General features: G+C 38.7%; 4 protein-coding genes across 4 annotated transcripts; 2 read left to right on the forward strand and 2 right to left on the reverse strand.

The window, feature by feature from the left end:
* Nucleotides 1-1,756: 1,756 nt before the first annotated feature.
* On the reverse strand, nucleotides 1,757-4,372 carry LOC112182228 (cilia- and flagella-associated protein 20). The gene is made up of 6 exons (XM_024320699.2): nucleotides 4,158-4,372; nucleotides 3,915-3,992; nucleotides 3,794-3,825; nucleotides 2,986-3,227; nucleotides 2,178-2,417; nucleotides 1,757-2,089 (listed from the first exon to the last, which is right to left on the reverse strand). The coding sequence occupies exons 2-6, from the start codon at nucleotides 3,965-3,967 to the stop codon at nucleotides 2,081-2,083; spliced, it is 576 nt and encodes a 191-aa protein (XP_024176467.1). The 5' UTR covers nucleotides 3,968-3,992; nucleotides 4,158-4,372; the 3' UTR covers nucleotides 1,757-2,080.
* Nucleotides 4,039-6,572, forward strand: LOC112202235. Its single transcript, XM_040519436.1, has 4 exons — nucleotides 4,039-4,048; nucleotides 5,613-5,760; nucleotides 5,893-6,485; nucleotides 6,553-6,572. Exons 1-4 carry the CDS (start codon nucleotides 4,039-4,041, stop codon nucleotides 6,570-6,572), a joined length of 771 nt encoding a protein of 256 aa, XP_040375370.1.
* A 528-nt stretch (nucleotides 6,573-7,100) lies between these two features.
* LOC121052828 lies at nucleotides 7,101-8,017 on the forward strand. Its single transcript, XM_040518729.1, has one exon. It carries the CDS (start codon nucleotides 7,119-7,121, stop codon nucleotides 7,968-7,970), a length of 852 nt encoding a protein of 283 aa, XP_040374663.1. The 5' UTR covers nucleotides 7,101-7,118; the 3' UTR covers nucleotides 7,971-8,017.
* Nucleotides 8,018-17,093: 9,076 nt separating this feature from the next.
* On the reverse strand, nucleotides 17,094-19,254 carry LOC121053076 (golgin subfamily A member 6-like protein 1). The gene is made up of 4 exons (XM_040519441.1): nucleotides 18,844-19,254; nucleotides 18,616-18,750; nucleotides 17,529-18,407; nucleotides 17,094-17,321 (listed from the first exon to the last, which is right to left on the reverse strand). The coding sequence occupies exons 1-4, from the start codon at nucleotides 19,252-19,254 to the stop codon at nucleotides 17,094-17,096; spliced, it is 1,653 nt and encodes a 550-aa protein (XP_040375375.1).
* Between the last annotated feature and the right edge of the window lie 5,223 nt (nucleotides 19,255-24,477).

Below are 24,477 nucleotides of genomic sequence, written 5' to 3' on the forward strand. Positions count from 1 at the left end.
GGATTTTGATCTGAGGTCTCGATTAAGACATTTCGGGGAGTGCAAGCAGGCTGATCTGCACAGGAACGAGCGTCCTGCTATGTTGCAGGGGCAGCGGGTGTGCGGCGATGCTGCAGGGGCAGTAGGAGGCACACGGGTGCCTAAGAGCTGCAGGGGCAGCGTTCAGCGCAGGGGCGCAAGCGGGCAGCAGCGGCTAGGCTAGATCGGGCTAGGTGCAACGGTGGAAAAGGTGATGTTGAAGAGAATTTCAGTTTTTGGATTTTTGGTTTTTGTGGTTAGAACTCGTGCTGATAACGTGTTTTAGAATAATAGAATTGAGAGAGAATTGTATATTCAATATTGAGAATAGAATCCCTATATATAGAGATTACAAAGTACATATTCAAATGTTACAAGGAAAACTATTCTGAATATGGCTAGGAATTCTAGAACATTCTCTCCTATTACAATCATGAAACTAATCCTAGTTTGAATAGGCACACATAAGTCAATTTCCTTCAACATTATGTAATTTTTCAGCTGACTTTCAGCGAGATAATACATAGGTTTTATACTGCTCATTCTTCTTTGATATTTCTTTGACTCCAAGTTTTCTTTGATATCTAGTGCTTAGCACCAGAGTCCTTAGATTAAGAGGGGTTTCTGATTAATCTCCCTATTTGCTTCCCAGCTTTATTAGAAATGTCACTCGGAGCTCTCCTGGCTTTAGAACTAGATTTAGGCACCTTTGCAACAACAGTTTTACATGTAGACTTCTTGCTAGCACCAGGAGAATTCAGAATTTGCTTTGTTTTGCTTACATGTAGATGATAAAGGTAAATCGACAGAGGCAACAGAACAAAAAGACATCTTTGGATGATGTTCAAGGAACAACAACACAGAGAGGGTGAAGAGATGGGAAAAGAAACGAAAGAGGGGAAGGAAGGAGAGGAAAGAGCATGGTGGGAGTGGAGATGAGAGGCTAGATGGAGCATACTTTAAAGGGAAAGCCGAGAGAAGAGGCATAAAGCCTCAGAAGAGGGAAGATCCCTAGGAAAATTGCAGATCGGTGCCGCCCCTGACTCTCAAGCCGATGATCAAGATCAATATAGATCTAGATCTGGCAAGAGAGAAGGGGGAGGAAAATTGGGGAAGCGGGTTTGGTTAGTTTAGAGAGAAGGTAGACTTTCTCTCACTAGATCTGGCAAGAGTCAGACCCAAAGTAGCTTTTATCATTGCTAGTACTACCAGTGACAAAGGATTTCCAGTTTGATTTGTGAGACATTAGCATCCAAAGGTCCAGGAGTTCCCATAGAGCCAGCAGGAATTACCTTACCAACAACAGAATCAATATTAAAGTTCATAGGACTTTTGAGTGCAGAACTAGAATTGTCCCCAAGATCACCCTCATTGACATAATGACACTGATCCTTGAAATGACCAGAACACCCAAATTTGAAACAGAATAGCACTGATACCCTCGTACACTACCATAATCTACACCGTAGAGTTATAGAAATGGTTTCAGTGGATCGGAACAATTTCAACAGAGCCACTGAATTTACCTCTAGATCGTGCTACTGTGACTACAAGGCCAATCACAGAGGCAATCCTTGACATGGTGAATTCTTCAAAGTATTTCACAGGGAGCCCTTGAATTCAAGTTCATCTGGATTGTTGGCATAGGCTTTTACATACTACATTCTCTGTCATGTATTGAAAGATGTAAATAATATTATTATAATTTTGGTTTCACTCGTGAGAGAACAAAACTACATTACTGAAAGCAAAACAATAATTAATTTATTTTGTGCTACAAATTATGTATAATATCTGGTTCTTCTACATCAACTCCACAGTCCATAAACATAAGAAACCAACGGTATTTACCAGCCTAGGAAAATTGGAATAAATCCAAGATGCAAACATTATATCCAATCATGCTTAATCCAATCACAATGCATACAAAATCTCTGAAGATCAAGGGTTTTCCGAACTAGATTATAAGGGTAATAGAATTGGTACTTTCTGATACACCCAGCAAAAGCAAAGATTATATCCAGTTAGCTCCAACAGTTTGAACCTCCTCTCTTGCATCACATCATGTCCTCTGCAGTACAAACATTACTACCATGAGTGGACTGAAACTGAGTAAGTAGAAAAGACTAATTTTTCACCAGGAAGACCGACTCGATTACCTGCTGCATTGGAAGGTATAGTTTAAATTCAGGAGGAAGTTCCTCTTCAGAGTACAAGCGGTCAGAGAAATATATCCTCCTCAGGCGACAATTTGCATGAACCTGAACTCGCAATGTCTCCACATAGTTTGTTCCATAGGCTCTCCTGGTAAAATCAGCCAGATTAAACTGGATTTGATTCCAGCCCTCATCCATCCTCAGTGGCATGGTGCAGATATACGGCTTCACTCGAGTGACAGCCTATAAAAGATAAATAAATAAATAAGTACCCACTTGTATTTTTATACCCTTTAATATTTCCAGAGCAGCATACAATCAATTTGATGCAGAGCATCATCAGCCACTGTTGTTATAATTCCAAACACAAGGATTGGTCAAAGAACACCACTTTACCCAAATTAGTTGTACTTGAATGGTATTAAACCAGTATAACAATAAAACATGCAGATTTCACCAAAATATCCCAGTAGTCCAAAATTTGTGTATACCATTCACAGACGAATATATAACAGCACCATGTTCAGACATTAAATCAAAGAAAACGGATAACAGACTACAATACACCATTCCTAAGCAATATTCTACAAGAGTGATCAATGGGTTAGAATCCTGCACTGCTCATAATAAAAGCAAACTTTCACCAAATAGGATTTAAGTTTCTTTTGTTTGACATCCTAATTAATATAGACAGCAGCCATCAGTACATACCAGAATATTACTTGAAATACCAAAAGAAAAAGAAATAAGAAAACAAGAAGAAAGGCCATGTCAATGATCAACATCAATAAACAGGGGCAAACTTACACACTTGAAAATTGGAAGCTCGAAAACGTCGCCTGACATTCTTATCATCCAGAACTTGAATCTCAAATGTGAAATATTTCTTCAGATTCTTCACAATCATAACAAGGAACGGCAGTTTTATACTCAGTGTTACTGATGGATCTGCAGGGCAAGTAATGTATGTGGACTGGATATTCGATCCAACAATTTCAAGGACATTGGATTGTATGTCTTCATCCTGTGGTCTCTTTATATGGCCATTGACAACTGCTTGACATGAAATCAAACACATGAAAAATTTCAACTAGGCACAAACATCTTAAAGGCATCTGCATATAAGACAAAGATACTTCATATTTGTTTTCACAATAGCTCCAAATTCTGTAGTAGTTTATGAACGTGTATAAGTAATGTTCTGTAGCCAGATATAAAATCAAGTCTACAAACTTTCCAAATTGTGCGTTGATTATAGCAATGCTGGCTATCAGCAGATTAAAACATCAGTCACCAATATCAACAAATAGACATGGTTGATCAACAAAGATGAAGTAGACAAACTCGCAATTCTAGTGTCTAGCGTAGCAGATGAGGGATTAAAAACAACAATAACGCATGATTAATGCCCCTTTCTGATATCAACTTTAAGAAAAAGCATACCATTTTAATCCTTGAGCTACGATTTCAACCTTATTTAAGATTCAAATAAGCCTATACAAGTTTGAACTGGCAGCACAAGGACTTGAGACTTATTTCAGATTCAAAGAAGCCCAGACCATATTCGAGAGACAAGAACAACAAATAAAAAGTACTTGAAATAGGTTGTCCGGACTCACCTTCTTTATCCCATATCTGCAAAGGTTTGCTCCTAATTACCCAGAAAAAATGCAGAGCTTAAACATCAAAATTACAACAAGTATGATAAACGAAAACTGAAAAGACAAGAGCGGCATATACCCAAGGCTGTATAGAATGGACAGAAACCCAGATTGGAATGTGTTCTTGAACATTGTTTTTACTTCCTTCTAAGTCTAGCTGCAATCAAAACCCATTTACACAATGACCCATTTGTATTTGTACGATGGAAAAAGGTAGAGAAAACGAGAGTAACAAGGTAGAGGCAGAAACGCTGGTCTGGCTCCATGGATTTCAAATTCCCAAGTTGGGTTTAGATATCATCTAAGATCCGAATTTACTTACCCGAAAAAGACTACTCCTTTGCACCGCAACGGCGATTGCAAAGCCGAAGTCCCTCAAAGCCCTAACCCCCAAATTCTCTCTGTCTCTCTCGCGCGCTCTCTCTCTCTCTCTCTCTGGAACACACCCTTGTCTTTTTGTTGGCCAATTACACCCTATTTCTTTGCCAAAAAATAAAAATACGCCTCCTTAGGCCATCTCCAATAAGGAGGGCTACATTGGACTCCAACAAGGGAAGGTCCAAAGAGCTAGATGTGGAGAGGCGGGTGGAGAGAGCTAAATTTAGCCCTATGGCTAGCCCTTTAGCCCTTGGTGGGACCCACGGAAAATCAGCCTAATCTTACTCTTTGTGATGCAATACATTAATCCAATGGTTCATAATCATGCAAACAATTGAATCTAATGGCTCATAATTAAGGAATATAATTATACACATGAGCAACTTGCCGTTGGCTTCATAACTTTTTTTTTGGGAATAGTATATATGTATTCCTAAAAAAATTAATAACATGTTATCAACAATACCACATCCAAATATACACCTTAAAAATTATTTTTGTACTCATAAATTAATTTTAGTCTAAATTAAAATATTATTAAAGGGAAATGATGGAAAAGGTCACTTTAGAGAGTGAAATGATAATAAGGTCACATAGTTTTCCACTTGATAAAAAGGTCCACTGTGAATTGTTATTAATATTAGTTTAGTCCTTATGAATAATGAGGTCATGTTATAAAAGGTCAGTTTTTAATTTTTATCATTCCGATTCTGCCCTAAGGTAATAAACCTTTATAACCTTCCATTTCAAAATCTGCGAGCTGAAATTTTCTCTCTCCTTTGATCAGAAACCTTCCGATTCGATTTGTTCGGAGATCTCTTTCCGAGATTTTTTCTTCTCCGTCCTCTCCGTCGGAAGCTTCCGATTTAGTTTTGTGCCTCTGCGACAATCTGAAATCTCAGTTTTGAGTGGTTTTGGAGCTTCCGCGGCTCTTCTCTTTTTCTGGATCTTTGGCTTCGTCGGTGTTCGTCTTGATCACGTTATTGTGTTCTTCTTCTTCGTCGACTCAGTGCTTAGTTACGGTCTCTGTATTTCTTCCTCTCTCTGGTTTTCTCTGATTTGATCTGTAAGCCTTCTCTCTGTGAATTTGTTCGTTTTGGATTTTGCAGTGTTTTTTTGTTGTTTGTGTTAAATTGTTGAATTATTCATTTTGGATTACTGTGTTCTTCTCCTTCGTCGACTCAATTCTATGTTGAATTGTTGATGATGTTTTGTGCTATTGCGGTACTATATTTGTTCTATACTGTGTTTTTTTTATCAGTGACATGGCCAGTTACATTTTTAATACTGCTGTTTTGTTCAGGCTTTAACAGTTACTTTGGCAGTGACTTGTTTGTGTTGATTCTGTTGATTTTCTTAGTAGTGACATGGATAGTGATTTTGTTTTATTCTTATGCAGTTGTTATGGATACTAGCTATGTTGTCAAGTTTATTTATTCTGGTGAAGCAGCGACAGTTCCATTGTTGCATAATTGGTCGTTTGTTGACCTATGCAAATCAATACGCTCTCGTTTTCCGGATTTGATTCAAGGAAATTTCATGTTGAGGTACATTATTCCTCCGGATTCTAGTTCATGTTTTCTAGAGAGTGAAGTTGATATGAGAATGATTTTTAGGAATTTGGTTCGTTACAATTCTGATTTCGTTGAAGTGTTTGTGACTGATTTGCCTTCTATTAGTGAAAGCGTGGTGAGTAATACAGTGTGTGAGGATTCTAGTACCATGCTTGAGGAGAATGATTATTTGGGGTGTTATAGGGCAGAGGCACCGAAGAGTTATATGACGAAAGGTTGGGAGAGTTATATTCATTCTGAAGGCCAAAAGTTTGAGGGTGGGGTTGTTGAGTTTAGAGATAAGCTGCGTAAGTATGCCATAGAAATTGGTTTTTCATATGAGTTTGTTAGAAATGACAAGGTTCGTGTTATTGCTCAGTGTTCTAAGAAACATTCTCAGGGCTGCAATTGGCTTGTGAAGGCTTATTTATGCAGGGTTAATGGTTTCTTTATGATTAAAAGGTTGGTTAATGTTCACACTTGTCATGGTGTGATTCGTTTGCAGAAGAGTAAGATGATGGGATCCAAGGTTGTCAAGTCTATTGTGCTTGATAAGATTCGTGCGAATCCAAACAAAAAGCCAATTGATATAGCTGATGAGATCAAGAGTGATTATGGTTTGGATGTTCCTTATCGTACAGTTTGGTATGGTACGGAGTTGGCAAAAACAGCCCTGCATGGTGATGAAGCTGAGTCTTATGCTCAGCTACTTTGGTTCAGTGAGTCTGTTATGAAGTCAAACCCCGACTCTAGGATAGTGGTTGAGTTTCATCGAGAAACACACAGGTTTCAGCGCATGTTTGTGACCTATGGTGCATGGATGAAGGGTTTTCAATTTTGTAGACCTATTCTTTTCATTGATGCTACATTCATTACCAACAAGTACAAGGGACAGATTATTGCTGCATCGGCAAAGGATGCCAATCAAGGTTGAAATCTCCTTCATTATTTCTAGTTTTTTATTTTTATTGCTACTGACATTGTCAGTTACATGTTCATTGACAGTTACATGTCCAGTGACTTAAATGTTCTGTGATTTGAATGACATGTCTCTGGCCATGTCACTGTCAAGTAATATGCAGTTATGTCAGCGACATGGTCAGTGACATTAACAGTTACATGACAGTGACATCATTTTGTTTTTCTGTTCAGGCTTGTATCCAGTTGCTTATGCTATTGTGGATTCAGAAAATGAGAGTAATTGGAGATTTTTTCTTGAGGTTTTGGCTGAAGAGTTTGCAAAACACCCTATGAGGAGGGTGACATTCATTTCTGATCGTCATGTTGGGCTTGTTAGTGCCTTCCCGAGGGTGTTTCCCAATAATCCACATGGGTTTTGTTTTAGACATCTGATGGCTAACCTTTCTGACAAATTTCCAGCTGGTTCTTACCTTAAGGATCGGATTCCTTACTTGTTTATGTGTTGTGCTTATTCTCGCACACCGGAGATGTATGAGTTCAACATGGAAATCTTGAGGAGTGAAGGTGGCGACATAGTTGCTCAATTTCTGGAGGATCTTCCCAAGGAGAACTGGTGTATGGCTTACTTTAACGGTGAAAGATTTGGTGAAATGACAAATAACTTGGCTGAGTCTTTCAATAATTGGGTGTTGCCTTTGAAGAGTCTTCCTATTCTTGATATTAATGATGGGATTAGAGTGAAGTCCATGGCTTCAATTGCTGCTCGGAAGCAGGATGCTCAAGAATGGTTCTCTGAGTTGTGCCCGGTGATTGAAAAGAAGCTGAAGGAGAATTTGGAAGTCGGAAGGCATTGGAGAGTGAGCAGGTCTGATACCTATGTGTATGAAGTTCACTGCCAGAAGTACAATAGCATGGTAAATTTGGAAACTCACTTTTGTTCGTGTGGAGAATGGCAGCTGTATGGCTTCCCATGTTCCCATGCCCTTGTAGTGATCCAACAACATGGTTCTTCCCCGTATTTGTATGTCAATGAGCTGTACAAGGTGGAGAAATATCGAGAAACTTATTCTTTCCCAATTAATCCTCTTCCCTCTATTTCGAAGCAAGTGCATGATTTTGGTAGAGATGCAGTGATATTGCAGCCTCCTTTGACTAGAAGACCACCGGGAAGGCCTAGAAAGAAGAGGTTCAGAAAAAGGAGCGAGCAAACCAGGGTGATCAAGTGTGGTAGGTGCGGAAAATGTGATGGTCACAACAGAAAGAGTTGTACAGCTCCGATATAGGTTCTATTCTGCTTACATGCCTTTAACAGTGACATGGCAAGTGACATAGCAAGTGACATAGCAAGTGACTCCAATACAGTTTGAAATTTTGTTTTGATTTTTCATTTTTTTCAATAAATGATTAGTGCTTACTCATTGGAATTTTTTTTGACTATGAGACAGTGTATCTGCTTTCTTCTTTTATAAATTCTTCAGTATTCTGTGTCCTACAGGTTTTTAATAGTTACATGTACAGTGACATAACCATTTTCTTTAGATTTACATTGACTTGTCCATTGACATTAGTTTTTAGTTATCTTGGCAGTTTCTTGTTCAATGACTTGTAGTTGGATCACTGCATATAGATTTGGTTATTGGCAGCGGAACGCTGTCGTTGCGGTGCAGCGGCACGCTGCAAATGTTAATGAAAAATAAAAAAATTAGCTGTAAAAATTTTTTTTTGGTTTTTTGGTGTAAAAATTAGCTGTAAAAATGTTAATGAAAAATAAAAAAATTAGCTGTAAAAAAGTATACTCTGCAAAGAATGAAGTGTAAGTAACATAGTTTGTGATGTTGGTTATTTATCAATCACATGGCCAATGACTTGGCCAGTGACTTCACTTGCCCAACTCATTGGCCAGTGACTTCCGCATTTACATGTACAGTGACTTGGCCAGCGACTTTACTTGGCCAGTTACTTTGTCAGTTACATGGACAGTGACTTGGCCATGGACAGTGACTTGGCCAGTGACTTCGCCATATACATGGACAGTGACTTTTTCAGCATTTATATGGACAGTGACTTGGCCAGTTACTTTGTCAGTTACATGGACAGTGACTTGGCCATGGACAGTGACTTGGCCAGTTACATGGAAAGTGACTTGGCCAGTTACTTTGTCAGTTACATGGAAAGTGACTTGGCCAGTTACTTTGACACTTGCCAAGTTAGTGACTTGTCCTATGAATTCAGAAGATGCATTAATCTTGAATAAAAAGATCCATACAAGTCATAGTCTGAACTAAACAACAAATTTCTGAATTTCTGAAGTAAACAAACAAATATCTAAAATTCTTAATTTGCTGAGTTCCAGCTCTGCTTATGTTCAGCAAATTTTTTGAATATTTGAGCTTTGAATTTCATGATCTGAGCTTTGGTGACTTTGTTTGGCATCTTCTCCTCTTTTGCCATCCTGTCCATGTAATACATTACAAAAGCTCCGCAATCTAATCTGTTGTCAATTAAAAATTTCATGTTAATGATTTTGACCAACTTAGTAACAGTAAAGTTATCATTTTAAATTTTTGAATATAGACTTACGATCCTTCGTCTTGTTGGGGGCAGATTCTGGCATGGTTCAAAGGGATCCTTCCACCGTCATAATTTTCCTTTATCCACCTTATTGTTCTTATCTCATCATCGCTCAAAATACTTTCAACCATCTTTAATTTTATGTGAGTGCTTTGACTCTTGTCAAATTTCATTCGGCTGCCTTGCTGCAGCATATCGTCTGCTTGATCTTTGACTGCTCTCATCCACAGCTCGACCATTTCAACCTGTATTTTTTAACAGATTAGTGAGTGATAGTTACATGGTCAGTAAGAAGTTTCTTACCAATTTTTTTATGCTTTTAAAGCACTCCCCTGTTCCTGCTCTTCTTGGTTTCATTGAATCAAAATGCAGCCATTGCGGTATGTCCTTGTCAAAGACCAATAGCGTGTGGTGAAATTCTTCATTATGGGTAATTGGGAAGAAAAGCATGCTGCATTTTCCCATGTTTTGGAACAGCGGCTCACACAAGTATTGATGGAGGTTTCTCACAGTTAAATGTATTGTCGAATACTATTTAAAAAAAGAAAGAAAGAAATACATAGAACGAGTTATAAATAAACAAAGAATGAGAGATAAGGATTCAATTTTTATAGAAATTGCTCGTCATACTTACCCAACACATGGTATGCATAAAAGCAGATCTTCCCAAATTTTGTGAACTTTGGTTTTGCATTTCATCCTTCAATATTTCCCCATAGCAATCAATCCAGTTGTTTGCTATTGATTGATTGGTTATGAACATTTTGACATCTGCCCTTGTGATTTCGCTTCCAGGCTCTTTTCCCTCCCAGAATAATACGCTGCATAACATAGAACGGTGTTAGTCCAGTGACTTAGCCAGTTACTTTTCACTTGCCAATAATCTGGACAGTGACTTGGCCAGCTACATGGAAATTGAAAATGATTTGGACAGTGACTTGGCCAGCTACATGGAAATTGAAAATGATCTGGACAGTGACTTGGCCAGTGACTAGGCCAACTACATCTCAATTGCCATGATCTGGACAGTGACTTGGCCAGTGACTAGGCCAGCTACATGTCAATTGAAAGTGATCTGGACAGTTACTTGACCAGTGACTTGGCCAGCTACATGGCAATTGAAAATGATCTGAACAGTGACTTGGCCAGTGACTATGTCAGCTACATTGCAATTGAAGTCACTAGGTGGTGGGCTGTAACATGAAATTTTACCTTTGTTCTGCCTTGTTCCAGTACTTCTCTAATTTGCTTTTATTTGGCATGTCAAGTAGGTTGTACAGTTGTAGCTTTTGCCAATCTATGACTTCAATTTCGCTTTTTTCTGTTTCTTCGTCGTCATCCACTTGAATCGTCAAATCATGTATCACTTCCTGCTCTGGCTGCTGTTCAGCTGTCTGTCCTTTTTTCTTTTTCAGTGCTTTGATTCTGGTCATTTTCGCCCTCTGCCTTTGCTCTTTCACTTCGTCCCACCAGAAAATATGATGTTTTTTTTGTACTGTCTCGTTTCTCTTCGTCCTAACCACATAACAATAGAGGCCAATAGATTCTGAGTCCTGCCCTGATATGTCATCTAATATTGGCTTTGTGAACTCAGCTCTTATCATCTGTTCCATATGAGGACAACAATTGATTGGTTCAACGTCAAAAACAGGCTGAACTTCTGGTGATACAATGATCTGATACTTGTGTAGCTCTGCTTCCATATCTTCCAAATGGACTTTTCTTGGAGGTGGAGTTTGTAACGCGCCCGGAGGTGGAAACACAAACAATGCATTGACCCAAGCAGTATTCGGTGTGCAAGCATCTTCCATCATTCTCAATTTAACATCAGGAGAGGTTGGTGAATGAACTTGTGCAGCTACTTGGGCAAGGCATTCAAGTGGTGACTGATGTCCTCGATCGATAGAGTGAGGAGGAGTTGAGTCGTTGTCATCACCTGGACGTGCTATTGGCGACTCATACTTCTCAGTTAGTGCCATTACTATGCCCTCCAATTGCTTCACTCTTTTAATCAGTGAGGCTTTCTCAATTTGCAACACCTCATTTTCCAATAACATATCCTCCTTCTCTTCGTTTATTTTGCCAATTTCCTTTTCTTTCTCCTCAATTTCTTTTTTCAAAGCACTTAGCTCTTCTTCCTTTCCCTCGAGCTTTGTCTGTAATTCATTCTTCTCTTCATTGGTCTTTCCTATCTCTGTCTCCATCTTCTCATTGTTAATGTTGTCACCTTTCTTTCTCTTGTTTCCAGTTCTTTCTCCAATTTCCTTATTTTTTCTTCCAACACTTTTTTCTCTATTTCCACCTCTCTTAGCTCTTCTTCCTTTTTCTGAAGATTTGTCTCTAATTCTTTCTTCTGTTTATCATTCGATGCAGTCTCCTTCACCATATTTCCACTGGTTCTAGTTTCAACATTTTCTTCTTGCCCATCATTCTTTTTTTCTTTACTTTCTGTGTCTGTATTAGACTCAGAATCTTCTTCCTCTGCATCTTCTTTAACTTTATCAAATATTTTCTGAAACAAAATTACAAAAGTTGTCAGTGACATAAGCAGTGACAGAAATAAAACAACAACACAATCATAGACATGTAAAGTTACATGCACTGTGACATGAAAATATAACAATAACATGAGCAGTGACATAGTCAATGACTTGCTCAGTGACCTGAGCAGTTGGAACCCTACAACATTAACAAGACCAGTGACCTAGTTTGTCTACATCAAATTAACATACCTTCAACTTCCCCATGGTGTTGAAATCCCTTTTTTTTTCTATCAGGGTCTTTAATTGCCACTTTCTTATTCCGTGTTTTTCGGTTTCTCTTCCAGAGATTGGCGGCACTACTCCCGTCTTGTGGCAAAACCAGTACTGTTTGGAAAATAAAAAATAAAAATAGAAAACTAGTTAGTTGTTTTTCAAACAGCTGCTTAGCAATATGAATATCACAAACATAAGCAATGACATATGCAAATACACAAACAGTGACATTGTCAGTGACATAAACTTGACAGTAACATCAACAGTGACCTGGCAAGTTACCTGTCCAGTGACTTGACCAATGACATGACACTGATCTAGTTTTTGTACTTACAACAGCATACGTAGTTAATTATGGTACAGCAAAATGATGCATAAACAAATTTTGAACAAGGTACGGGAATTTACCATCACCAATATCACGCAACCTGCCATGTTTTGGGATTCTTTTCCTTTTCGTTTAATTGATTTTTTAAGGAAGTCGCCAACTTCCTTTGCCCAGCTATATTTTCCCAGACTTTCCACCTCTTCACAGACTCTTATATAGTCCCAAGATATTGTTCCTCCAGAGTTTGGGAACAGGAGTTTGATGAAAAGGTTCAAGAGTATTAATATGGCAACATTTCTGTCCCGTTTCGTTTTTTCTTCCCCTGTTTCTGGAGTTTCTGCCAATGCCTTCTTCAAAGCTTCCTCTGCAGCCGCCTTGTTGATCCTCTGCTTCTTGTCAAAGTATTTAGTCACGAACTCAGATTCGTATGCCCCTTCTTTGGTCTTTGGTACTGATAACCCGGATCCCGGCACTCCTAAAATCATAGATATATCACTTGTTGACATTCTGAATTTCTTGTTTCCAAACACAAAAAGGTCTGTGTCGCTGTCGTATGCTTGTAGCAGAAGTGTGATTAAATCATCTGATTTCTTTGCATCCTTTTCTTTAATTGAACCGCCATGGAATGCATCTATCAGCGTTGCAAAGGGAGTTTTCTGCAGCAGCTCTAAAGTCCCTTCAGTCAGGTTATTTTTGTTTTCTGCAATTGTTTTCAGAAAAGCAATCATTGTGCAGCGATATTGCACATAACCCTCTTTTACATATCTTTTCCTTTTCCCTGGGACTTTTTCCTCTACCTCATCCTTTGTATCTTCTTCCTCGTCAGTTTCTTCCTTCTTCTTTGTACTCTCTTTTTTGCCTTCCTTTTATCCATTTTCTTCTTCTTCTTGGCAGGAACTTCTTCTCCATCAGATTCTTCTTCTTCATCTTCAGTTTCTTCCCTGTTTCTTCTTTTCTTCTTTTTATCCTTCTTCGTCTTCTTACCCCGGACTTGTTCTTCATTAGATTCTTCTTCAACTTTAGTTGTTTCTTCCTCATCTTCACTTGATTCTTCTTCATCTTCAGTTTTCTGCTTTCGCCTTTTTCTCTCATTTACTTTATTCCGTTTTATTTGTTTTAACTTTTCCGCAATTGTTTCTTCTAAACTTTGTTCTTCAGATTGTTCTTCTCTGGATTCCTCACTTTGTTTTCTTTTTAGTTGGGCCATTTCTCGAACTTTTTTAAAAAATCCTGTAAACAGTTAAGAAAATTAGAATTCAATAGTTATTTTGATAGTTACATAACCAGTGACATATTTATGCACATGTTTATGATAGTGATTCAATAGTTATTTTGATAGTTACATAACCAGTGACATAATATTTATGCACATGTTTAAAATAGTGACATAAGCAGTGACATGAACAGTGACATGACCAATTACATTATCATAGCCAGTGACCAGTGCAGTGACATGGGCAGTGACAAAGACATTGAACTATGACAAAATGCTGAAATTTTATGGCATTATCCCACATGTAATTCAAACAAAACTAACATGGAAATTCATTTTCTCATCAAATCCCACATGTAATTGAAACATAAATCATCATTTTCTCATCAGATTCCACATGTAAGTCAAACAAATCTCACCATTTTCTCATCAGATTCCACATGTAAGTCAAACAAATCTCACCATTTTATCATCAGATTCCACATGTAAGTCAAACAAATCTCGCATTCAAATTCATTTTCTCATGAGACTCCACATGTAATTGATATATCTTTTCTAATTCAAACAAAACGCATGCTATTCAAATCTAAATTATATGAAAGAAGTAGGAGGAAGTTACCGGCGGCTGTCTGACGAGCACAGATTTTCAAATATTTTCGGTAAATTTGTAGAACCGTAGAATTTGGGGCTTAGTCGGTGAATCGCTTTTGCTTACCCACGGTTGACGGTGGAGGAATTCAGTCGTTGTCCGCTGTTTTAGCCGGAGAGAAAATCTTTGAGCAGTTTCCCTGAATTTTGAAATTGTGAAAAGATATTGTAAAATGAACCAAGAGATATAGTCGCCCTCGGGTTAGATAACTGCCAGTGGCAGTTTTATGGAAGTTGAAGGGTTGGATAGGTAATTTGAAACATAGACAGTGACATAAGCAGTGACTTCAATTTTTACAGTTACTTGTTCTATTTATTGGCTCATGACATTATTTTTTAAGTTACTTGGCCAGTGACTTGGGCAGTTACTTTATAATGCATGTAAGGATATGAATTTTTTACAGTTTGTTTTGTGCAGCGGAATGCTGCAGTCGCGGTGCAGCGGCACGCTGCAATTAAAAATAAAAAGATCAGTTTGGTAATGTCTTGTCTTTTGCTAGTGAGTGACTTTGTCAGTTACTTTGCCAGTGACTTGGCCAGTTACTTTATGTATTTGCTCATGACATTACCTTTTACAATTATTTTGCCAAATCATGGCTGGTGACTTGTTCAGTGTCTTGGCTAGTTACTTTGGCAGTTACGTTGTCAGTGACTTTGCCAGTTACTTGAGACGGACAGTGACTTGGCCAGTGACATTCAGGTCGCCATTTTCAGTGACATTCAGTTTCTCTGTAACTTAGCCAGTGACTTCCGCATTTAAATGGACAGTGACTTGGCCAGTTACTTTGTCAGTTACATGGATAGTGACTTGGCCAGTTACTTCGCCATATACATGGACAGTGACTTTTTCAGCATTTATATGGACAGTGACTTGGCCAGTTACTTTGTCAGTTACATGGACAGTGACTTGGCCATGGACAGTGACTTCGCCATATACATGGACAGTGACTTTTTCAGCATTTATATGGACAGTGACTTGGTCAGTTACATGGACAGTGACTTGGCCATGGACAGTGACTTGGCCAGTGACTTCGCCATATACATGGACAGTGACTTGGCCAGTTACTTTGATAGTTACATAAACAGTTACTTGGCCATTTACTTACTTTAAAAGTTACCTAAGTATATGAATTCGTTTCAGAAGATCATATCAAACAAAATTTTATATACTGAAGCAATATCTGCAAGAAAATATTAAAAAATGGAAATTCCGATTGAACGAATGAATGGATATATATGATGAATCAATTCGAAAAAACTATATAAGCTATCCTATTTCCTAAACAAATTTCTACACTTCATTATGTTGTGAGTTCCAGCTGTTCCTACTTTCTGCAAATGACTTTACCACATGAGCTCTAAATTTCAAAATATCATCCTTTGTGAGCTTCTTGGGAACTTTCCCTTTTTTCGAAATTTTCTCCATTGTGTACATTACAAAAAGTCCGCAATCCAATCTGTTCATCATATAAAAATTGAAGTAAATGATTTTGAACTTTATAATGATTATATGGACATTTTTAAAGAGCTGTGTACTTACGAATCTTCTCCTTGCTGAGGGTTGTCTTTGAGTTCTGTCACTGTCATTTTTCGTTTGTAGTTATCCTTGATCCACCTTATGCTTTCTCTCTCTGTTTCAGTCAATGGAACTTCTATCATTTTCAGTTGTTCTTCTGAACTGTTCTTTTCATCAAATTTCATCCTGCAACCTTGTTCTACCATGTCATCTGCTTGTTCTTTTACGGCAGTCATCCAAAGTTCTACCATTTCAACCTGCATTTCCAACATCGCGACATAATCAATAATATGCTTTCTTTCTGCTTAAATTAAATATATGAAATTAGTATGACGAAAGTGTTTCATACCATTTTTTGAACATTTTGAAAGCATTTTCCAGTTGATGATTTTTTTGGTCTTTTTGAATCAGAGTGGAACCATTTCTTGAATTCCTTGTCAAAAATGAGCAGTGAATGATGAAATCCTGATTCATGTGAGATTGGGAAGAATATATAGTTGGATCTTGCCAGATTTTCAAATAGTGGTTCGCAGAGGTACAGATGTACATAATACACCGTCAAATTTTCTGCAGAATGCTGTTTGTAAGAAAAAAAGAAGACAAGTTATTATCAATTAAGAATTATTTGCTTTGATTTTAGATTGATAATCGCTCCACTACTTACCCAGCATAAGGGATTCATAAAAGTTGGGACATCCAAGCCTTGTGATTCTTTCTCCAACAACTGATCAGTCAAGAGAATTCCATAACATTCGATGCAATTGCTTGCTATCGGTTCATCCATGATTATGTCTTTTAAATCCTGTCTTGAAACCTGTGCACCATACCGTCTTCCATCCCAGAAGTATACTCTGCAAAGAATGAAGTGTAAGTAACATAGTTTGTGATGTTGGTAATTTAACAATCACATGGCCATTGTCTTCACATGGCCAGTGACTTCCGCATTTACATGGACAGTGACTTGGCCAGTTACTTTGTCAGTTACATAAACAGTGACTTGGCCAGCGACTTGACTTGGCCAGTTACTTTGTCAGTTACATGGACAGTGACTTGGCCAGTAACTTCACTTGGCCAGTGACTTCCGCCATATACATGGACAGTGACTTGGCCAGTTACTTTGTCAGTTACATGGACAGTGACTTGGCCATGGACAGTGACTTCGCCATATACATGGACAGTGACTTGGCCATGGACAGTGACTTGGCCAGTTACTTTGTCAGTTACATGGACAGTGACTTGGCCAGTTACTTCACATGGCCAGTGACTTCCGCATTTACATGGACAGTGACTTGGCCAGTTACTTTGTCAGTTACATAAACAGTGACTTGGCCAGCGACAATAAGTTTAAAATAGAAATTTAACTTAATTAAAGTATTACCCTGATGGTGCATTTTGCCAGTATTTCTGGACTCTCCTCTTGGTGTCCTGGTCCATAAAATTGTATACTTTGCTCTCCTCCCAGAGTACGACCTCAGCAGGTTGCTCTTTCTCTTCTGGCTCTTTATTGATTTGTGCATTTTCTGCAGTGTCCATCTCTCTTATTGCTTCCAGAACATCCTCTGGTAAATCGTCCAACTTCTGTTGTGCTACCATCTGTTCTAGCTTTTTACATTCAGCATCTGGCAGTGAGGCCTTCATCTCCTTTTCTTTTTCTCTCTTTTCAGCATCTTTCAATCTCTCTTCAATCTCCTTTGCTTTCTTCTGTCGTTTTGCTTTCACATCTCCCCACCAGTAAATGTTGTCCTTTTTCTGTGTTCTTCTCTTATTCTTTAATCTCACAACGTAAGAGTAGAGACCCATTGATGATACCGTTTCACCGGAATGTTGCTCTGTAAGGTGCATTGTTAACTCTCCCTTTTGGCTCTGCTCTGGTGTCTTCTTCTCTTTCTCTATGCTCAACGTACGAAGTTGAAATGCTTCTTCAACTATAGGACTTTTCACTATCTGCCACTTGTCAGCTTGTTGTTCCATTTCTGCCACTGTGAGCATGTGGAATGTGGGGCTCTGGAACTGTGACTCCTTGTGTGATGGAGGCGTAGATTTAGTTTCTTCTGCCACTGTGCAGTGAGGTGGAGATTGAGATGCTGCTTCTGCAGATTCTTCGACTGTGCAGATCCCATGGGACTGACCTTCCTCAACAGTCAATTGATCTTTCTCTTTTGTGTTTTCAGCAGCCTTAGATGCAGCTCCATTTAATTCATTTTTTCCTTCTGTTGAGTTAGGAGGTGGGGAGCTGTGCTGCTGAGCTGCTGTTGAGGTGCGAGTCTTTGGGCTCAACATTTTCTCCAATTCCTTCAATTTTATCTCTAACTCGTTCACCGATGAAGCAAGGCAGAAATTCTCGGTCACAAGTGTAGCATTTCGTTCCTCCAGATTCACCAAGTCCTCTGTGATTTTCCTTAGTTCCTGTTCCTTTTCGTTCAGCTTTTTCTTCAAATTATCTTTCTCCGCAGTCATATATCTTATCTCCTCCTCCTTTTTCTGAAGCTCTTTCTCCCATTTGTTTTTTTCTGAAGCTGTTTCCTGTTCAGCCACCTCAACTTCTAGGTTATCTTCTTCGTTTTCACAATTCTGATCATCAGCTCCTTTTTCCTCTCCTTCCGGAACTGTCTTTGCTTCATCTGATCTATTCTCCTCTTCCTCGGATTCTGATTCCTCTCTATCCTCCTTCAGGTTTTCAAATATTTTCTGAAAGAAACATATTCAATATGTCAGTGACATGCTATGTGACATGAGCAATGACATGTTTACAACAGTTATGAAGGCCAGTGACATGAAGTGTGACTTGACCATTGACATGTAGTGTGACAGTGACTTAGTCAGTGACTTTTAACCAAGATAGTTACTTGGCCAGTCACTTGTCCAGTGACAACTACTTTGACAAAAAAGAAAATACCTCTATTTTTTTCAAGCTGTTAAAACTTGGCCAATTCTTTATCAGTTTCTGGATGTCCCATTTTCTCATCCCATAATCTTCGTTCTCCCTTCCAGATATTGGCTTGATTTTTCCAGTCTTTTGGCAGAACCAATACTGCTTGCACAAAAAAAAAAAAAAAAATTAGTCATAGTGACTTGATGAATGACATGCAGTTTGAGTTGATCAGTGACTTGACCAGTAACTTACCAGTATTATCAGAACACAGCCCCCTGTATTACTATATGGGCTGCTTGACTCCTTTTTCTTTTTCAAAGTCTTTATAGACTTTTTTAAGAAGCTTCCAACTTCCCTTGCCCAGTCATAAGATCCGATCTTATCCAAATTTTCGCAGGCTTTTACGTAGTCCCATGAAATTGTTCCTCCTGCATTTGGGAACAGAAACTTGATGAACAAGTCCAGCAAGATTAATCTTGCCACATTTTTGTCCTTCTTCTCAATCCCTTCCTCTGTTGTTGCATTCTCTTTGAGCGCATCTTGCAGAGCTTTCTCCACGGCTCTCTTGTTAATTCTCACTGTGTTTGAAAAAAACTGCTGGATAAAGTCGGACTGATATGCTCCCTCAGAAGTCTTTGGGACCAACTCACCTTTTTCTGGCATTCCTAGGATCTTTGAAATATCTCTTGTCGAGATCCTGAATTTCTTCTTTCCAAAGAAGAAGAGGTCATTTTCATGGTCGTAGGCCTGCAGGAGGAGTGTAATGAAATCATCAGATTTCTTGGCTGACTTCTCCTCTATGTATCCACCATGGAATGCATCGACAATATTTCCAAATGGTGACTGCCTGAGCAAATCTAATGTTCTTGCACTGAGATTCTGCTTGTTATCTTTAATTGTGTTCAAGACACTTATTAAAGTGCACCTGTACTGCACATGTCCTGGTTTCACATTTTTTTTCCTCTTTGGTGCTGCTTCAGGTTTTTCTTCTACTTCTTCTTGCTCTTCAGAATCTTTTACCTTCTTTTCTTTCTGTTTTTTGCTAATAACTTTCGAAGAATCTTTCTTTGGTGATTGTTCTACTTCTTCTTCTTCTGTTTCTTCCTGTCTTTTTTTTTTTGATTTCAATCTCTTCGGTGATGGTTCTTCTTTTTCTTCTTCTTCTTCTTCATCTTCTGATTCTTCCTCTCTCCTTTTTTTGATTTCTTCAAGCTCTTCTTCGAATTCTTCTTTCTGTGTATCGTTTGATCGTCTTCTTCATCTTCCAATTCCACCTCTTGGTAGTCTTCGTTATCATCACTTGGTTCCCTTTCTTTTCTTTTTGTTCTTGTCATTTCTGATGTTTAAATTCTGTTGAAAAAATAAGAAGGTTAGCATTGAGTTTGCAGTTACATAGTCAGTTACTTGGCGAGATACATAGTCAGTTACTTGGCCAGTTACATGTAAGTTACATGGCCAGTTACATGGCCAGTTACATGGCCAGTTACATGCATGTAAGTTACATGGCCACATGGGCAGTTACATGGCCAGTTACATGGCCATGTTACAGCATGGCTATGTCACTGGCTATGTTACAGCATCAAACATATACATGTAAGTTACATGCAGAATTTCCATTCAAGTAAAGCCTAAAGCCTAAACAGCATCACACACAGTCATTATCTCCACATAAATGGTAATGACTATGTATCAAATCACACCAAAATGGAAACAGAGCCACTCCAAAATGAAATGATACCCACTCAGTAGCCTATGTCACTGGCTATGTTACAGCATCAAACTTAATTTTTAAGACAGTCACTGATCATCTCCACTCAAAAAATCTTTAAATCTTCACTCAAACCAAACCAAAACTTGGAATCGAATTGTTTTGTTTCAGAATCAAATGCAGAAATAATTATAAATCATATTCGACTTATAATTTCAAAACTAAACACTATCTCAATGACTCGAAATTAAGTAAGAGAAGTTTCTGAGAATCGAGGCTGAAAGATTACCCGGTCGAGGTAGACGATATGAGTTCTGCAATTCTTCAAATCCCTAAAATTTGGGGCTTTTTCTGTGAAGTACTTTTGCACAGTCGGCGCTGCTTCACCGTTGAGCAAAACAGTCGTCGGAGAATGTATGTGTCTCAGAATGTGGCAGCCGGAGATGAAGAGGATTAAGAATTCTCTGTTTCGGAGTAGGGTTGAGTGATTTTTTGACGTTTGAAATCCCGAAATGATATGGAGAAGATGAACAATAGTGGCGTTTTACTTTACCGGCCGTAAACTGCCAAAGAAAACTGACGGTGGCAGTTTTGTAATTAAATTGAACTATAGTGGTAGGTTGTGAACACGTGACCTTAATTATCATGGAGACATTTGTGGTGTTTGAATTATAATAAGGCACTTCAAAATGACCTTTTTTATCATTATCCCTATTATTAAAATAAAATAAAATCATAAAAATTAAAAAACATAATGTAAAATCATAAAATACTTGATAGGGCTAAAATTTAGCCCTCCTTTACTGGATATAGTTCATTTGTTCATGAATAAATAATAACATTTATGGGGGCTAAATTATAGCCCTGACCCCAATATAGCCCTCCCTTACTGGAGATGGCCTTAGTCCTTACAGTATTTTACGACTAAAAAGCTGTAATCACAATTATATTAGGTATTTGACCTAAAGTACTCAAATGAATTAAAAATATTTGTTGCCCTCGACTTAATTAATGAATTACATTCACACCCCTCCTTTCTCTCTCTCTCTCTCTCTCTCTCTCTATTCCTTTTCCCATTTTCTAGCGAGTTCTCGATGACTCTCTCTCTCTCTCTCTCTTCCAGTTTTCCAATGAGTTCTTGATCAAATCCCAAAATCACAGTCCTAATCGTATTCGTCTTCGATTACAACTAAATAAATCTTCGAACCCGAAGCCACCGAGCCCGACTCTCTCCACGACGGAGGCTCCGGCTTTAAAGACGAGGAGCCTCTTCTCGACGAGCTCAGTATTCACTCCGATCAAATCTGGCGAAAGACTAAGTCCATTCTCCACCTCTTCCGGGTCAACCTAGACCTCCACAAGGAGTCCGACATGTCCGGCCCCTTCCTCCTCTATGTTTCCCTCTGCCTCTTTCAATTATTCTCCGACAAGATCCAATTCAGCGTAATACTCGGCTGGATCATCATCTCCTTCTTCTTCTTGTACGTCGTCGTCAACATGTTGGCGGGCTGTAACAACAAGCTAAAGTTGCACGGGTGCGCCTGCGTGGTTGGCAACCGGAAAGAAGGGATAAGAGGATGTGGGTGCCCAGATCATTTTCTAGGTGCCCAAATTTTATTTATTTTTTTCTTTTGGCAAAATGGGGCAGATGCCCAGAAGGAAAGGAAAAAAAAATATGTGGGCAAGAAAGGTCTATTGGGGAGTAATAAATGTTTTGAATTGATGTAATCTCTTCGTTTTTTTTCCTTAATCAAAGTTTTATTTGTCTAATTTTAAGGAGATTAGTTCCCATTCCGGGGACCGAAAAGTCTATTGGAGGACAATATAAGACTATTGGGGGGGGGGGGGGGGATAAACCTCTCCGGCCCCATATGACATATCTGACAACCTCTTTAGGGACTTTCGGCGAGGTTTCATAAACCTCTATTGCCCCCAATAAACCTATTTGGGGGGTAATACATATCTATTTAGGAAAAATACAAATCTATTTGGTGACCAGAGTCCCGCGACTAGTGACCAGAATCCGGCAATCGTTGGTTGGAATTCGGCTGCCAATGATCGAAATCTGGCTGCAGGTGATCGGAGTCCTGCGGCTGGTGATGAGAATCCGGCGAAGTCTCCTATGGTTTCTCTCTCTTATATTTTATCTCTCTAGCAAAGGGGTGAAGGTAAAATAGTTTAGAAAAAAAAAAACGTAATTGGGTATTGGGGAACACCTTATTAGAGTCTTTATAGGTAATAAGGGGGAATTAAAAACACTAAATGGGGTAAGTGGGAAAAAAATCTCTAGAATTAGGATAAATATTCATCTATAATTAAATAGGGGTGCATCTGGAGTACGCCAGGTGTAGGGTACGCCCTTGTGGGCCCAATACTCGTGGTTGGCTCCTGTCCACGGAATTTGAATACTGAGATAACCAACGTTATAGTAAAAAAGATAGACGTTGCTGTAAAAACCTAAGGGTAGTAACGTAACATGCAAAGGGTGAAATGCTGGTTAAAGTTCTGGTAAGGGGCTTTCTACATGTACCCATCTATATACACCCAACAAATCAATTTTGCATGAAAAAACAATTATGCCCTTATAAGAAATGACGATAAAACTTATGGTAAATTAAGATAATAACAAAATGAACCATAAAATTTAAACCTAGCAGTTCATTGCATTCAGGGAACTGAAGTCGCTTTATCATTCGACATAAAAAAAACTTTGCAATTGCATAGAATTCAATCGCACTTCGATTAGTTGTTAACAACCAAATAAGCATTATTTGTTTTGGTCAATAAGCTCCAGATAGCCACCCAGTTGCGTCACCATGGCGTAGATGCATAAGGGTCAACAACATTCCAAGGACGACGGGAAAGGGAAGGAAGTTATGTCAGTCTCAGGGAGAAAACTTGTAGCTATGTTGTGGCATATCAATGAAGTCCTTAATTTGAAAAGTAAAGTTTCTAAAATCAGAGAGGAGGTGGGTATTGCTCAAATGCCACCAAAATTGCCAGATACATCTTATTTGGGGGGGGGGTAGTTCTACATTTTTCATCTTACTATTATTCTGATAATTTTGATAACATTTATGTTCGTGTTTTCATATTGGATAGTAATAGTAACACAAAAGTCATATTTCATGTGATGAATGAGTGTTAAATTTTGTGTATACGAACTGTATTTAGTTTCTCTAAGTTTTTCGAAAGAACTTTGTTCGTGTTGATTATTCAAGATTTAATACTTGCTATAATGGACAGATGGAGATATGTCAGAGGATTTATATATATTCTCATATCTGCAACCAACTAGATTGAGGTGTTGGGTATTCAAAGATCTGAGTTCGATCATTTCAGACGAACAAAGGAGTTTTTGCTCAATAATGGTTTTGTTGGGTGTTTGGGTTTTGCTGGGTTTAATTAACAAGTTTATTATTGGATATTTGCAGGCGTAGTTAGAGAAATTTTATAATTTTGCTGGTTTGTTGGGGGGGGGGGGGGGGGGGGTGGTAGTTCTACGTTTTTTTATCTTACTATTATTCTGATAATTTTGATAGCATTTATGTTCGTGTTTTCATATTGGATAGTAATAGTAACACAAAAGTCATATTTCATGTGATGAATGAGCGTTAAATTTTGTGTATACGAACTGTATTTAGTTTCTCTTAAGTTTTTTGAAAGAACTTTGTTCGTGCTGATTATTCAAGATTTAATACTTGCTATAATGGACAGATGGAGATATTGTTTGACGCGAAAATCGGGTAGGGGTACAAACTGTCTCTTTTGAGCGAGTGATTGCTCAGGCGTGCCAGCACCGCGGGGTGCAGTCGTCGGGGCAGTCCCTTGACCTGACTTCTTCTTCAAGCGCTGTGGACGAGGAGAGCACCAACCTCATCACAGGGTTCTTCTCTAGCCTTTCTGGAAAGGACTTTTGCCTTACGGATAAGGACTTTGGGTGTGATCTCTTCGCGTTCACCGTATCGATACTTAGTATTGTAGACTAAGCAGAGCAATCACTGGGAAGTTGTGAGAAAGCACGGGTTTTGCTAAAGCGTGACTTTAGCTTCGCTGGGTTGCGAGGGAGTTACCCTTGCTTCGCTGGTTGTATCGGTGGCAGTAGTACTGACAGTCGGCTCGCGAGGAGACTAGGACTGGAAGCACGGTCGCCGGGTTTCAACGTGGTTGAAGGTTTG

Source organism: Rosa chinensis, chromosome 1 (genome assembly GCF_002994745.2).
Source record: "Rosa chinensis cultivar Old Blush chromosome 1, RchiOBHm-V2, whole genome shotgun sequence".
NCBI classification, from domain to species: Eukaryota; Viridiplantae; Streptophyta; class Magnoliopsida; order Rosales; family Rosaceae; genus Rosa; species Rosa chinensis.

Bases quoted from the DNA above. Each gene is read 5' to 3' on its own strand.
- LOC112182228 (XM_024320699.2), bottom strand. From the start codon at position 3,967: ATGTTCAAGAACACATTCCAATCTGGGTTTCTGTCCATTCTATACAGC. The intron at 3,826-3,914 runs GTATATGCCGCT...CTGGGTAATTAG, and splicing joins TCCATTCTATACAGCCTTGG to GAGCAAACCTTTGCAGATAT. The intron at 2,418-2,985 runs GTGTGTAAGTTT...TATCTTTTATAG, and splicing joins TTCGAGCTTCCAATTTTCAA to GCTGTCACTCGAGTGAAGCC.
- LOC112202235 (XM_040519436.1), top strand. The intron at 5,761-5,892 runs GTACATTATTCC...GCCTTCTATTAG, and splicing joins CAAGGAAATTTCATGTTGAG to TGAAAGCGTGGTGAGTAATA. The intron at 6,486-6,552 runs GTGAGTCTGTTA...AGAAACACACAG, and splicing joins TGCTCAGCTACTTTGGTTCA to GTTTCAGCGCATGTTTGTGA.
- LOC121052828 (XM_040518729.1), top strand. From the start codon at position 7,119: ATGGCTAACCTTTCTGACAAATTTCCAGCTGGTTCTTACCTTAAGGAT.
- LOC121053076 (XM_040519441.1), bottom strand. From the start codon at position 19,254: ATGCCAGAAAAAGGTGAGTTGGTCCCAAAGACTTCTGAGGGAGCATAT. The intron at 18,408-18,615 runs GTATTTTCTTTT...TGTTTCTTTCAG, and splicing joins ACAGCTTGAAAAAAATAGAG to AAAATATTTGAAAACCTGAA. The intron at 17,322-17,528 runs GTATCATCAATG...GAATGTAAAAAG, and splicing joins AGCAACATTCCGGTGAAACG to CTAGAACAGATGGTAGCACA.